General features: G+C 35.1%; 1 protein-coding gene across 1 annotated transcript in view; it reads left to right on the forward strand.

Moving 5' to 3' along the window:
- Window positions 1-15,081, forward strand: part of LOC122412618 (probable G-protein coupled receptor 158) — a 229,737-nt gene that overhangs the window by 80,433 nt on the left and 134,223 nt on the right. The window contains exon 2 of the mRNA XM_043422300.1: window positions 6,944-7,127. Coding sequence (XP_043278235.1) covers window positions 6,944-7,127 — 184 coding nt within the window. The remainder of the gene's footprint in view (window positions 1-6,943; window positions 7,128-15,081) is intronic.

Consider the following 15,081-nt stretch of genomic DNA (forward strand, 5'->3'; position numbering starts at 1 on the left):
GTCAAAAATGGAAGTCTAATGACAATTGAATCTTTTAACTTTGTCATTTGCAAAAAAATTGTTCGCCTTTCATTTCGTTTTGGATTCTTTTATTTCAAGTCTTCGCAATAACATACATTAATTAACGTTGCTGAAATAGTCCTGTTGTTGTTTTTTTGAAAATTTCAAACTTTGGAGAAATTTCATTAATGTCTTCGTTTATTACAAATTTTTGTCAATGTCAAATATTCTCTTTTTATTTTTTTTTCTCCACATGGAAAAACTACACATTTGTGTATTGCGGGGTTCGTTCGTGCACGAAACTTGAATTGGTGAATTCATACGCGCAAATTTTCCAACTTTGCTCGAACAAACTTGCAACTGTGTTACGACTGTATATACGAACACCTTTCGTGAAGTAACATTTTCACGAATATATACACCTTCGTAAAGTAGCTCAACCATTTTGAGAGCTGGATATCATGCTCACATACTATATGGTGCTGTATATGCTACTTCAGAAGAACGATCATAAAAATCATATCGTTATTTTTTCCTTCCAGCTAGAATAAATGGAGTGTACCTATTTCGTAACGAAACAAAAAATATACTGGACATCCCTGTCTGTGTCAAGCTATCTGTTACACATCGACAACTTTCACTAGGGAATAAAAATGGGAAAATATTTTTTTTCGATAAACCAATATCTTTGGTATTTGATGGGAGAATAATAAATTTATGATGGCAACAAAAACATGAGAAATGGTGTAGTTATGAGAATGTTTGTGAATTAAAACGAACCAGTTGTTGTTTTGAGGCCAGTATATTTTAAGTTTTGAATATTCTTTTTGCCATCGTTTGTTGTTCCATGAACAGGTTTTCTTTTTTAATTAACTGTTTCGCTTTTGTTGATATGAAGATTCCGTAAAAAGTCATGGATCATTGTCTTCAGGTGTTGATAGGAACGTACAATTCTTTTTGCGTGTTCAGTTTTTAACATCGAGCCTTTGGGCTGTTCGTATAGAGTGCTGTCCAAATCTAACTGTCGCGAATTAGAACGTGAAGTATGTGCGATAAGCGTTAAAATCTTATCATTTTTATTTTTATTTTACTTTCGATATATTTTACACACCGAACAATACGCGCGTGCGCGCGCCTGCTGTTCAGAGAAAAAAATGACAGCATAGCAGTTTTTGAAAAATCGATCATTTTTAAAAGGCTCTACAGTAACGAAATCGAGGCAATCGAGAGAAATTAGGCCAGATATCAACAGAATATATCCTCACAGAAAAAAGCAGCTGTTTTTTAACTCTCTACTTCGGAAACTGGTAAGTTTGGGAGAATTTTAAAAACAGTTAATATTTTGTTGATTCAGTGGTTTAGTTGACAGCTTCCAGCTGAGCCGGATTTGAGTTTATCACTAATATATATTTTTTTCTTAAAAGTAGGGCGGTCACAGAAAAGAATGCCGTTTGAATTTCCAAGTGATATAGTAGCTGAAATACAAACTTTTGAAAATGATTAAAAAACTGACCCTTTTGAAATTTCAAAAAATTCTCGAGCGGCCGGGTTTGATCGAATCGGGCTCAAATTTTCAGGATCATCTCCATTTTTGATGTACTTTCAAAGAAAAAATCAGCATCAAGATCACTGACCTAAGTGCGCACACTTTCGTCCAAAAGTAATGGATCTGCCCATATATTATTTTTCAACAGCATCGTTAGGTACCACGTATGTCACAGTGAAATAATGGAGGTCGCTAAAGTTAATAATTTTAGTTATTATTGAAATACTGTACACTGAAACGAATTCGTTCAATTTAGCACTCGATTATCAATTGCACTTTTTTCAATTTACCACACTGCTAGCAAAAAAAATAGTAATGATACGAGCAAAAACGTGTCTTGAAATAATTGAGCAAGTTCTACAAATTTATAAATCATCAATCAAACGGGAGTCAATAAGACCAAATTATTTCCTCAGGAAAATGAGTTAAGAGTGAACAGAAACTGAATCGATGATGTTGAGATCACAGGTATTCCTTTTTCGGTTCATTGATGTGTATCCTTATTATGTTTTATTCTATTCGCGTATCCTATAGACAAACGTACTTTTCCAATAGCCGGCGAATATTGGAATAGACGAGGGATTGAGAGAGAGAGAGAGAGAGAGAGAGAGAGAGAGAGAGAGAGCAGCAGAGAATGGGGGAGAAAGGGAGAGAATAATAGCTTATGGGAACGGAAAGTAGTGCGAAAAAAAAATAGAAAACACGGTGAAAAGAGTTTCGCGAGCGGAAACGTGACCCTCTTTGAGCATTCACGCACACTATTTCTTCATCGTACTTCCTCTTTCTTATTTTGTCTCTTTCCTTCCCACATTTCCTCTTTCTTGATCGTGCTCTCTCTTTCTTTTTCGTTATCTGTCTCGCTTTTTGTTGTCTCTCTCTCTCTCTCTCTCTCTCTCTCTCTCTCTCTCTCTCTCTTTTGCCGGCTCCCTTTCCCTTATTTTGTCTCTCTAGGTCCGACGACGTGTGGAAACTCTGATAAAGCGACCTCGTAAATTTTCATCCGAGCATGTACGAGGCCATGAAACTCACAGAAAATCGTCATGTGGGTGTTACGTGTGTAAGCATCAGACGGCCTATTTTCTTCCATTCTCCGTCTCGCTCTCTTTTTTAGTTTCCCTCGTATTTCGAAAGCTTTCCTGGAACACGGCATACAACGAAACCTTCGATATTAGGAACTTACGTCTTACGTTTACCATCAATCTTCTCACCATATCCTCGATTCTGAACAACCAAACGAACTGGGCAAAAGTATCGTTTTCCTTTCTGCATAGATACAACCAAGTATCAGCGCCCCAGTCACATCACAACCCTGCATAGCTGCCATTATATCTCGTACCTTCTACTTTTTTCTAATGTTTCTTCTTCACTACGTTTTCATCCTTTTTTTTAAATAATCGTTTTTATAGAGTACTGAGATCCTGTGAGACTTTCTTTGAGGGTAAAAAAAAATTGAATTACAAGGGTGAAGATTTGTGGATGTCTTCGCTCTACTATTTTTTCCGGCTCATTCGACGACCATGACGACCAAATTAGAGCAGAAAAACTGCTGAAACGAAGCTCGTGATCTCGAGTCAGCGATGTGCAAACGCACATTATTCGTAAATCGTATTAATAACTTACCCATGTCGTAGCTCTTATAAAAATCTGCGTACAGAAATATTTATTCAATATGTACAAGACTTTCCGCGTCAAAAGTTTCGTGGTAAAGTATCGACTCTTTCTCATTGGTATGAATTTTCAATGCGACTTCGAGAGAAACAGAATGCATCGTCTTTTAATAGACACCATTCCACCTGTTATTTCACAGCGCATACAATTCGTTGGCCCGTCGATCGGAGACTCGATCACTCGAAAACAGCAATGATGCTTAGAGTAGAACGCTGGATGATGAAAAAGGTGTCCCAAAGTGAAGACGGATAGCACTGCCGACGAAATTTTATTTATCGCTTTTCATTTCAATTTCGAAAAATATAGTAATAAATTTTGAAATTGGTCTGTAACGTGGAATACCTTATCAACGTAAGCCACTGAATGACGAATATTTTCAAGAGATTTTTATCGGTGTATTTTATAGCAACGTTGCACAATTTTTTACTGTGGGATCAGCACACAGATACACAGCTTCGGGGAGATTTGCATGGATCGAAAAAAAGTGATGGTAAAACTTTATCGGGAGGCGAGCCGAAATACGTAAGCGGAAGTACTATTTTTCGGTTCGGTATATATTTGCCTTTTTATTCAGAATTCATTTCCGCCATTGTTTCAAACAAATAAAGAGGGTCGGGGGAAAAGCTTTTATGAATGTTATAAATACACCACCGTATGGCTTAGGATACTGGAATTATTGAATTTTCTGCTTCCATGATAAATATCAAAAAAGAGAAGATTTTTTGTTACCAATAAAAGCATTTTTTTTTTTTAATTCGTGATTCCAGGTTCTTGTTTTAAAGATTAAGCATTAATATACGTACAGAGGAAGGAAAAATGGCTCCAAATTAGCGAACAAGGTGGAAAAACATTTTTACCTTTCAGTTAAAAACAAAAGAAAGAAAATCAGAAAGCACATATTTACAGGTTCTTAACTCTTGGTTCAAAAGAAAAAACGGAAATTCTTGGTTAGTCTACTTTCTCTGCTTTTTTACCTTCGGTTTTGAAAACGTTTTTTCGCTTTGTCCGACAAAACCAGATGCAATTTCCACAACCACTCTTCACTTTGCCACGTTATTTTCTTATTTCCCAGTAGGCCAATTTTTCTCGGTGTTATGAAGGAGGAAATTGCCCATGAAACCCAGCCTTTTAGATGGAATTCGCGGAAGCCAATCAGATCTTCTAAAGTTTTAAAGGGGGAATAACAATCCTGGAGAAATCAACTCCCAGCCTCATAAAATTCAAACGTTTTCCTGTCGACTTAACAAAAAAAAGTTATGTAATTTCCGAAATTTTTGTTTTTAATCGTTGGTTATTTTCGTATTGGTATATTTTTCTATGATTTAATCGATTCAATCATGTGAACAGTAACTTTGTAAAAAATGACCTTTGTGTTTCTTAGAAAGTTTTTTGAACTATTAGTCATCCTAGTTTCAAGAACATTCGACGTTAGGTAATCAAAATTCGCCAATCAAGCATATGTTTTCAATTTCTTTTAAAGGATTTCGCGTTACAAGAGGGCCCTCAAAAAATTTCATCCATGTGGAGCATTCGGAGCATTTTCTCGAACTTTATCGTCGACGATCGATGCGTTGTCACATTTATTCGAACTTTTTGTCTTGTATTCTTTATTCAAATAATTTCAAACTTTTCTTAATAAATAAAATTCAATGAGCAGTGTTGAATGCAATTTAAATCGAGAGTCCTTCAAGTTATGCGCTAATTACACTATTAATAGTTAGCTCGTGTAATTTGTGTGCTTTACAACTGAAATATTTCACATCACGAATGGCTCATTAGGGATGAGATTCCATCGTTCCGTATTAAAGTGAAATTATTTTGGTGCACAATGCACTCGAACTTCATCCTCTTCGATCAATGCGAGCAATTGTGCTCCGCTATTTTGGCATTCCATGTCGGTATCTCAATTCTCTTCGTGACAATTGGTATTCGCGGGCACGTGTCGTTGCTTTGTCAATTCGTATCAATAAAATACCCTCAATACGGCTATATACCGAACCAATGGTCGAATGGAATTTATAGTTTCTAAATTTTTCTCTTCTCTTCTTCTGTTGAATGTTTCTATAGTTTCTATAGAAACCCTAAACCCTTTGAATGACACCATCAACCTAAATAAATAATAATCATTGGAAATCACCTGATTAAACTAAGAAATTGGATGTCGGAGAATTAACACATTTTCGAAAACTAATCCCTCAATGTTATAATCAAATAGAATGTGATCGTTCAGTAGGTACCATTACGAAATTTCAATCAACTGATAAAATGAATTTTCCCTGCACACAGAAATCAATACGTTTTTATCAACTCTATTCCCTTTATGCAACCTATTGTTATTCTCGCTCGTTGGTGCTTTTATGCACACTCGTTAAAGTTAGATCAAACTTATGAATTCGCAATTATTTGTGTTGAGGCTGAGGGTGGATAAGTAAAGATAACCACATGAAATGTGTGAAGAAACACAGATGTCTCCTTTCTTTGTCATTTTCATCGGTCAATCAAAAAGGGCGAGTTAGATTTGACAATATATTCATGGACCATTTCTCGAAAACGAATTTTTATGGATTTGCATTCAAATCAATTAAAATTTTAACTCTTCGTTGACATTTTTTGAGTAATTCAATTTAAATTGGATTTCATTCTAGTTCACGACAAGGATTTGGATTTTTTTTCTTTTCAATGTTTTGAATACATATGCTCACCGTTGTCCAACAGTCCAGACAAAATTTGTGCTACCCCCAAAACACCCGACTAGATAATAGTTAAAAAGATTATTAAAAAGTGTTCAATAGAATAATTCCAGGATATCGTGACGTTCTCAGAACCTAATATTCGAGAATTATTAATAATAATAGTAATAATAATAATACTCTTTTAATTTGCGCGTGTATGTCTGAAGCTGATATCTCGTGCACTTTGCTCAGAGCCATTTAGAGATAGCGAAGGAAAAGTTTCTTTGACGTCCTGGTGATTCTCAGTTGCTACTTTTGGCTGCGGTTGCATTATACGTCATCTAAATAATTTATTTCATCGATCCAGCTTTCGAGCTTTTGCCCTTTCTCTCTCTCTCTCCCGCTCGCTCGCTCTTGCTATTCTCCATTATGGCAGACTGTTCATTTATAAGTTTCCTTCACCAACCTTCCTTTCCTTCCTGAAAATGTCTCGCTGACGTTGACTCTCACGTATTGTTGCCTCAGACGAGCTATAATTGTAATAAGTTTCAAACTATCGTTACATCAAATTACAATGCAAAATCACTACAATCATTGCTAACCATACAAAACAAAATTAATCAAAATTTGATTGGAATATTTATCAGTATCGTCAAATTCATTTCGAAACAGTTCGTTCATTCTCAGCTGTACCGTGAGTTTCAGCGAACATTGTTCGTCTAAAATATCCATCAAACACACGTTTCTAAAAAAAAAACCTTTCTTCTCTGTAGAGTAAAGAATGATTGAAAAAGTTGATTAAAATGGTTCGAAAAATCTTTACTACACTGCATTCGTGATATCTCGATCGAATGTTTTGGAATCATTACTATATACAGTTTTATTATGGAAGTGTCGTAAAATGTTGAAAGTTCAATCAAACGATTTTCAAGCTTCGTTTTGTCGTCCCACGCAGTTTAAAGAAAAACTTTTTTTCTGTGTTACCTTTATTAACATACCACGTGATTGTTTTAACACGATATGCTCAAATGTTCGATCGATGATTATCGTTTTACAGGCTACCATACGTACACCCACAACGAGAGTGCTCACAGCAATCGCATAGAGGACGAAATATTGACGGTCAAATATGAAGATGGACGTTGGTCAAAGCCGTACTACGATTGCGGAGGTGGAAATATCTGGATGCTCACGTACACTGTTCCATTTTTCGGTTACGTAAACGACACGTATTTTTTCAAGTAAGTGCGCAATTAGTCATTATTGTCCATCCTTCTTGTACAATAAAATCCATAACAAAAGGGATAAAAAAAACTTCAGGATAACTTTTTCATTTTGTCTATCGAACCATTGGCTTTAACATTGTACATGTACGGGAAGCCATCTTATTGTATGATTATTATTATTGTACTTATCTAAATTTTTATATCTTTGATGATTATATGTATAATTTTTAAATAACTTGTATTCATACAAATAAACACGAAGAATAGGATATTTAGTCTTTAAATCAAAAGCTACAAGACGGGAAATGAATTTGCTAATTTCTTTGGTAAAATACTTTAATTTCTTCGAGTGAATTGGAAGCCGAGAAGGAATGCTTTGGTGCAGTTCGATAGAAGTTGCTTCCATCATGAAAATGAGAATTCAAGTCGTTATTTCCGCATTCTGGAATTAAAGTCGTGGCTCGTACATTTAGATATTTGAGTGCGCGTTTCACTGAGCGCAGTTTGGAATGGCAGAATCATTTGAAGATGTCAGAGTCCTTGCATAGTGCATATAAATATATATAAATATATAGGCTGCATGTTATTGTAGCAAAGAATTGTCGCGAACGACGACAACGACTACAATAGGGACACCGAGTAGGGCTGCGCAAGTTTTATCGGATTTGCAATTACCGGTTTTTTTTCTTTCTCGTATCGAAAACACCAGCTGGAAATGACGCATAGAATCCGTAGAAGAACTGAAGATTTATCACTGCTCAGAGCTCCTGAGATGTCTTTGCAATACGAATCAAATATTTTCGTCCAGAAACCATTTTGATTTATAAATATGAATGTATTTATATATTGACACAGTATTTGAAGTACGAAACTAAAGTAATTTCTTCGAAATACTTTCTATGTATAAAATTTGCGTTTAAACGGGAGAATCATATTCACCAAACTTCATTAAACCTTGTACGTGGAGAAACTCATTTGACCACTAGAAAAAATGAATTGTTTACAAAGTTTGTTGATTCGCATTTGAATAATTCGATATTTGATGAATTCTCGATATTTCGTTTATTTTGTCCACTTAACATAATTTTCAGATTCCCCAAAATTTTTTTAAGGATTCTCGTTTTCCTGGTCGGCATTGATGAAACATGTTAATTTTTTTTGACGATATTCCTAATAAAGGCACTGTTATATTCTTTGTGGTATTTTTTGCGATCCTTGCAATGTTCTCTGCTTTCCTATTCGTTCCAACACCTGCTCGCTCTTCAGTCCTTTTTCACTATTTCTTTTCTTCTTTTTTCGCATGATTCCGCTCTAATCCTCTATCTTCATCCTTCCTTTTAGATTCGTCGGCGAACGAAGAAACGTACTTGAGCTTTTTTGTTCATTTTCCTAATTTCATTTACTTTTTTTTCTTCTCGATGGGCTGCAGTAAATACAGCATTTGATTGAATCTTTAATAAAGAATTCTATCTTCGATCGATTGGAATTAATTGATTTCAGACTCTTTGATTCAACCTTCCTTTCGCTCACGATTCCGCTCGAAAAAAAAAGTACCATCGAATACATATTACATATATAGGGAAGAGTGGGGTAATTCCGGACGCAGGGTAAATCGGACACCGCAATATCTGTATATTCCAAAACTCCCACTTTCACGCATTTGAACTCATGCGATCGCCCTATCGATGTTTAGTGTTCTCATATTGTTCGAGGAGCGGAGTGATTTACATTCTTCGAGGTAAGACCGATCATAAAATTTCGTACATTTTGATCTAATTATTTTCTATAAATTGATGAAACTACGGGATAAACGATTTCAATATTATTAAAAAATAAATTTAATATCCTTATTCCATATAAGAATCATCAACGCAGTTCAAACTTAGATTTGCCCTACTGTCTTTTAATTATTAATTAATTTGTGAAATTGCGAAGTTTGGGGTAATTTCGAATGGCTTGTTTAGAGAAATTCCAGACGTTCCGCTATTACTCGATATCGATTGATTTTTTTCATATTTCAGTAACGTCGTAAATACATATTAAAGAAAACACCAACGTATGATATTATGCATAAATGTTGTGCTTAAATGTAGCAGTGAACGATGTGAAAGTAAAAAAGTTATTTTTGTTTTGAAAAACAAAATAATGGATTATGTGAATCGAGTTTGAAATGTGGGCTCTCACATTTGCACAAGCGAAAGTACGAGTCAAAAATATGTTTGCGATATGTGTAGCAATTTCTAATACAATCAAGATTCAGCCCAAGGGCCGTCCGGAAAACCCCGGAGGTTCATGGTAAATCTGAATTTACGGAGGGCTGTTTTTTTGCTAAATATCTAGAATTTATTTTTTCTATCAGTTATAATTTATGTTGGAAATTATAAACAAGATATCAAGGAGTGAAATAGATCGAAAATTTATTTTGTAATTTCATCATGTTGTTGGTTGTTAATCAATTTCCCTAATCCGGTCAGAATTACCCCAATTTCCCCTACATGCGTCGAAAGTTTTCTACATTGTAGATAATGAAAAAAAAACCAGTACCAAGGAAAGGAGAAAAGTTCAAAGTCCACGTGCCTTTTTCGAAGCTCTAAAAGTGGCGTCGAAAGAATTCGGTCGTATTTCTGTTAGCGTGTATCTTTCCTCTTCTTTCCAATTCAACTCCCCCTTTTTTCGACCGGTACCCTATAATTCCCTAAAGAGAAAAAGGCGCATTGTATTTAATAGTTATAGTTATCGACTTTTCCTCACTGAATCAGATCACTCCGAGTTTTTCTTCATTCCACCGCTGCTACTTTTTATGTATGTACACGATTGTTCAAGAGTTTCAAAAGCTTTATTTTTCTCCAAATTTATCATGGAAATCTGGTGTTCAAAATGAAACTCATTGGAATACATTCGCTCGGAGACCCAAAAAAAATGAGGTTAGAATTTATAACACGATTGCTCCCTGCACACAAAGGGCTTATTCTTCCCATTTTTTGTTTACCTTTTTTGCTATCTTCATAGGAGTGTATAAAAGTGAATGATCCAGGTTGGCATTTATTAAGAATAAAGATAGTTTGAACTACGATTGCATGGCCCAGAAACTTTTGAACGATCGCGTAGGTTTTTGATCGTATTATTTTATCACTGAGGACTCGCGGCAAAAGGTTGTAACGCGAAGTCAGCTTTAGCCTTATGTAAAAGCTTGACATTAAAGCTCAACGTTATGAGAATATTTGCCTCAAGATAAGAATATTTCAGTGGAAATCGATAATATTCAGGAACCCGAGATCTTCGCTTCCCCTCTCGGCTTTCCTTACTTTCCCTGCTTTTCAAAGATACATATTCAACTAATGTAGCTTCTCGTTAGAAATATCTACGTCTTTATATACTCTTACGTTTCTGAATGAAACTGGAGTGATTCGCCGAAGTTTTTTATTTGAGTATCGTTTCAGTTCGCTTTTATACCCTACTTGAGGTAACAACTTCTCCGCAATTCTCCTGCTTTTTGCTTTTTTTTTTTGACGATATCACTGCCTCCATATTCGTTATTCTTTTCCACATTTATCATTTTGTTCTCTACCGCTGCGTCAGAGTCTCTTCCAGTTCAAAAAATAACGAATCCCTGTCTACAAAAACCCAAATTTTTTGTTTACCTGGAGCTGCGAAAATTTCTTTTACATTTTACACATTTTCTGCTGTGCTTTTCCGAGCGCTAAGTGGGCTTTTCCCAAATTAGAGTATTTTTTAGGAGCGAATATGCTATTAACAAATTTTAAAGAGCTCCGAATAACTGAGTTTACTGTGTTTATACGAATGGTTTAAAAGAAAAGGATATTACTATGTTGTAGTAGTGCTGTTTTTCAATCTTTCCATATTGCACGAATATATCGCAGAAACATTTGATTAATATTCCGGTACTACGTTGACATTGCACTCATCACCTTTTAGAATTTCGCTAGCAGCTAGTTCACATTTTCGTTTTAAATCCATTTCGGATTTCAAAGCTTCGATGCAAATCCCCGGGCGAATATTTGTAGATATAGTGCAATGCAGGTTATTAAAGTTTGGAGCTCATGTTCATTAGCAAATGAACTGACTCATAAAGAAAATCCACCAATACCAAAAAGATTAAAAGACGAATAGGAATTCAATATCCACGGAAGCATGCATATTATGAGCATAATAACAATATATATCAACGTAAAATATTTAATGAAACACATGCTCGGTTACGAAAGAATTTTCTTCACATTTTTCAAATATTAAATAACCAATCGATAGTCGATAGTATATTGAGGATGCAGAAATCCATTATGGTAAGACATTTTTGTCTCTGCCATCGGCGTAGTTAATGTTGACGAACATAATTTCTTGTGGCCGCGGCTGGTGGGAATACACAATGCAAAATGCGTTTTAGATCATGGCCGCGGGTATAACACTTCTAAGAACAATGGTAACGAATGTCAAATCCGCGAGCCGAAATGTCATACGTACCTACCCAAATTGCTCGATACGCTTGAATTTCTACTCCCGCTCTCTCTCTCTCTCTCCCTCCTCTGCCTGCCTCTTGTGCGACGACGAGGGAAGTAATTTTCCGACTATCAGATGCTGACTGCACGCGCTTTTGTCCCGGGAAATGGGCAACTTGATCGAGCACAGAGCCCATCCACTGTATCGTCAATTGTGACTTCCATTTCCTCGAACAATCAAACTCCACGCTCGTATACCTACCTTCATGCCAATTCAAAGATGCCATTTGGCTCGTGTATGAATAAATGGCCCTTTATGTTTCATGTTTATCGATTTGTAGATGACAAAAAGATTTTCTGTCAATCGATCTTTACGTATGACTGCATACAACCAAAAAATCTTTCAAGACAGTAGTCTCGTCGCCCATCACCTTCAGCAATTGAAGAAGAAGGATTGATGTTCAAAAACTAAAAAATATCTAACAGAAAAATTTAACGATTGTGCTGTTGTATTACATTGAGACTTACGAGATTGTTCTTTATAGTTGAGCATGATAATTTTAGCGCATTTTCCTGTATACTCTCATTATAGTATAAAAGTTAGGGTGCCTCAACATTTTTTTTTCTCTTCAAAGAACATCCTTCAATAGTTCCAGTATCACAAAATATGACGCCAACGTTTCCCAGATTGTTCAAAAAAAAATTTGAAATAAACATTCTCTTTTTCATATCGCGTTTATCATGCTAATTCGTTTCTATGTGTACGCTTGCAGATTTTCAAGAGCACATACTGTCAAATTATATATACCCCACTCATTTCATTTCATACCCCACTCATTGAAAATATCTATTCTCCTTCAAACAACGAGTTCAAAAGGCGGTAAATTATTAATTTATGACAATTTAAATTTTTTTATGAAATAATTTGTATGAGAATGACGTGATCTTCAAAAAAGTTCCTGCAATGTATTATGGTAAATCTAACAGCTTCGCTGGAAAAGTGTCAAAAATTAAAAATCCACCATCGGTTCAACTTTAACAGTGAATAACGATCGAAAGGGTGGATTTATCACAAAATGACAAGAGACCTTTTTTATAGAGTATTCGATTTTCTACAAAAATTTGTTTTGGGGATCATCCTACATTGATCCGTCCGCAAGTTGCAAAATTCAAAAGTCGCCAGTGATGCATTCCCCGGGTTAATTAAATAGGAAACAGAGAATCACGATGGGCCACCTCTAAAAAATATTATAAAGGGCTGAAATTTGGACAGGTGCCATATTTTATGATACTGGAGCTATTGAAAGGTGTTCTTTGAAGAGAAAAGAAAAAAAATTTTGAAATGAGCCGGACTTTGCTTGCGCAAGAAATAAATATTTCGAACGTCGAAAACTTTTATGAAACGAAAATAGAAAATTTAATAAATTGAACTAATAAAAAGGAACTTCATTGATTATGCTTACTTTTTCGGCTCCCCGAAAAAGTAAACATGTTTTCCGGAAGATGGAAAAGCTCAATTTGATCATCTACATCTTTCGGAAAAAAAACAAAATTTCTTCTTTTTCGGGGAGGTATTTCGCTTTGCCTGGCTGCTCCACTTTACCGCACTTTTCCCCTCATTTTTAATGAAAAACCGACATTGTTGGATTTTGCGATTATGATTTGAAAAAAATAGTCTATTGTAACTTTTAGGCAACTTCTGCAAGAGGAAAAAAATGACGCTCGGTTTATCCAGAAACGTAATTTCCATATCGCGTCGAATTTCATTCTTCTCTCCGAAACCATTTGGAACCATAATTTAGATTCGTATAAATAATAGGAATCTGTGGAATGGCCGGTACTCTCGTATTTGCTGCAGACTATTTTCGATAAACGTAATAAACAGTATATTGTTGATAACGAAATCTTCAGCTGACAAAGATACTTTGTGACCTTCTCTGATTTTGATAAAATTCATATGATTATAAAATTATATAAAATTGAATTTAAAAAAACTTCTCTGTGCTTCAAGTCGAAATTATAGATTTTAACAGTGTTTCACCCCGTCAATTTTTATTTTCAGAGTCACTATTTTTCTTTATAGAAAGGATTTTACAATATCGTATAAGGGGGTCGTTTGTCTTCTTGCAATAATAAGAGTGGATAAGATGTTGAGTATGTCAAACAGGTAAACTGGCATGACGAACATTTCACAATTGGTTTCGTTTCGATTGATTGAGTATTTCTATACAAACAAATATACCTACCTACTAAAATACACTAAAATACGTTTTCTTGTGAGTAAATGGATTTTATAGCACCGCATGACCTAAACCCGCATTTTAGCCACGCAAAAGCGTGACTAAAATGCGGTTTTATGTCATACGGGCTATAAAATAGTATACGATACTCGTGAAAAGCTGCTTTATTATAGCACGGCGTTTAGCACCCTCGCCGTACGCTCGGGCGCTAACTTCACGCCGTGCAATAATAGACAGCTTAAGTCACACGTATCGTAATGTACTAATTATAGCACAGTGTGACCTAAACCCACACTTTACGCACGATTTTCCGTGACTTAAATAGCCCTTTTTTACACCGTGTGAAAATCAATCGACTAACTTCACAGATGCATAAAAGATATAAGAAAAAAATTTCAATTGTCATTTGAAGCTTGAAAATTCACAGCGAACAAATGACAAGGAGGGACAGATTAGCGATTCTCCTGAAAACAGATTCATGTTGTAGAAAAAATAAGAATGAAATCAAGACGAAACGATTACCTATAGTTTGTCGTGCGAAAATTATAACGTTCGTTCGGAAATGAACAGTTCCGAAAGTGAATTTAGTAAATATGGCATCAATGAAATTGTTTCGGACGCCATAAAAGAAATAGCGAAGTCGGTGACTTTAAATTTGTTGTCCACTAAATCAAAAAAATTATATACAGCTGCGTATAACGCATTTAAGAAATGACGCAAGGAGAATAGATCCAATTCTTTTTGCGAAGACGTAATCTTGGCATACTTTGCGCATTTATCGACAAAATATGCCTCACCGAGTTTATGGGCAAAATATTCACTATGTTTATGCGAAAAAGTAAGTTAAATTTCAATTATATACATTCTCAAATTTATGTAGTAACTTGAAATATTCATTGTTAAAAATGATGTTCAGGTATTTTCAGAATTTTACCGTGTAACAATTTTTTTTTGTATTCTGTCGTTGATTTATATATTTTTTTAATATATGGATAATAATCAATGCTTTAAGTACAATAGGAAAAAAAGTATATTTCGTTTTCAGATTTTTACAGTTGATATAATGTAATAAAACGAATACTTATCTTTTATGTGTATTCGATGATTGAATAGAATGTAGAATGAGGAATCGCCTTAATGAATAATTGGGAGTTCGGAAAATCGAAGACGAGACGATTCTTCGTACCTGAGATTACGTTTATTGACGATGAGTATACGTTCTTTCGGTGAGAGGTTATCAAAGACTGTCGCTAAATTTTTGGAGATCATTTC

Source organism: Venturia canescens, chromosome 6, assembly GCF_019457755.1.
Source record: "Venturia canescens isolate UGA chromosome 6, ASM1945775v1, whole genome shotgun sequence".
In the NCBI taxonomy this organism is placed as follows: domain Eukaryota; kingdom Metazoa; phylum Arthropoda; class Insecta; order Hymenoptera; family Ichneumonidae; genus Venturia; species Venturia canescens.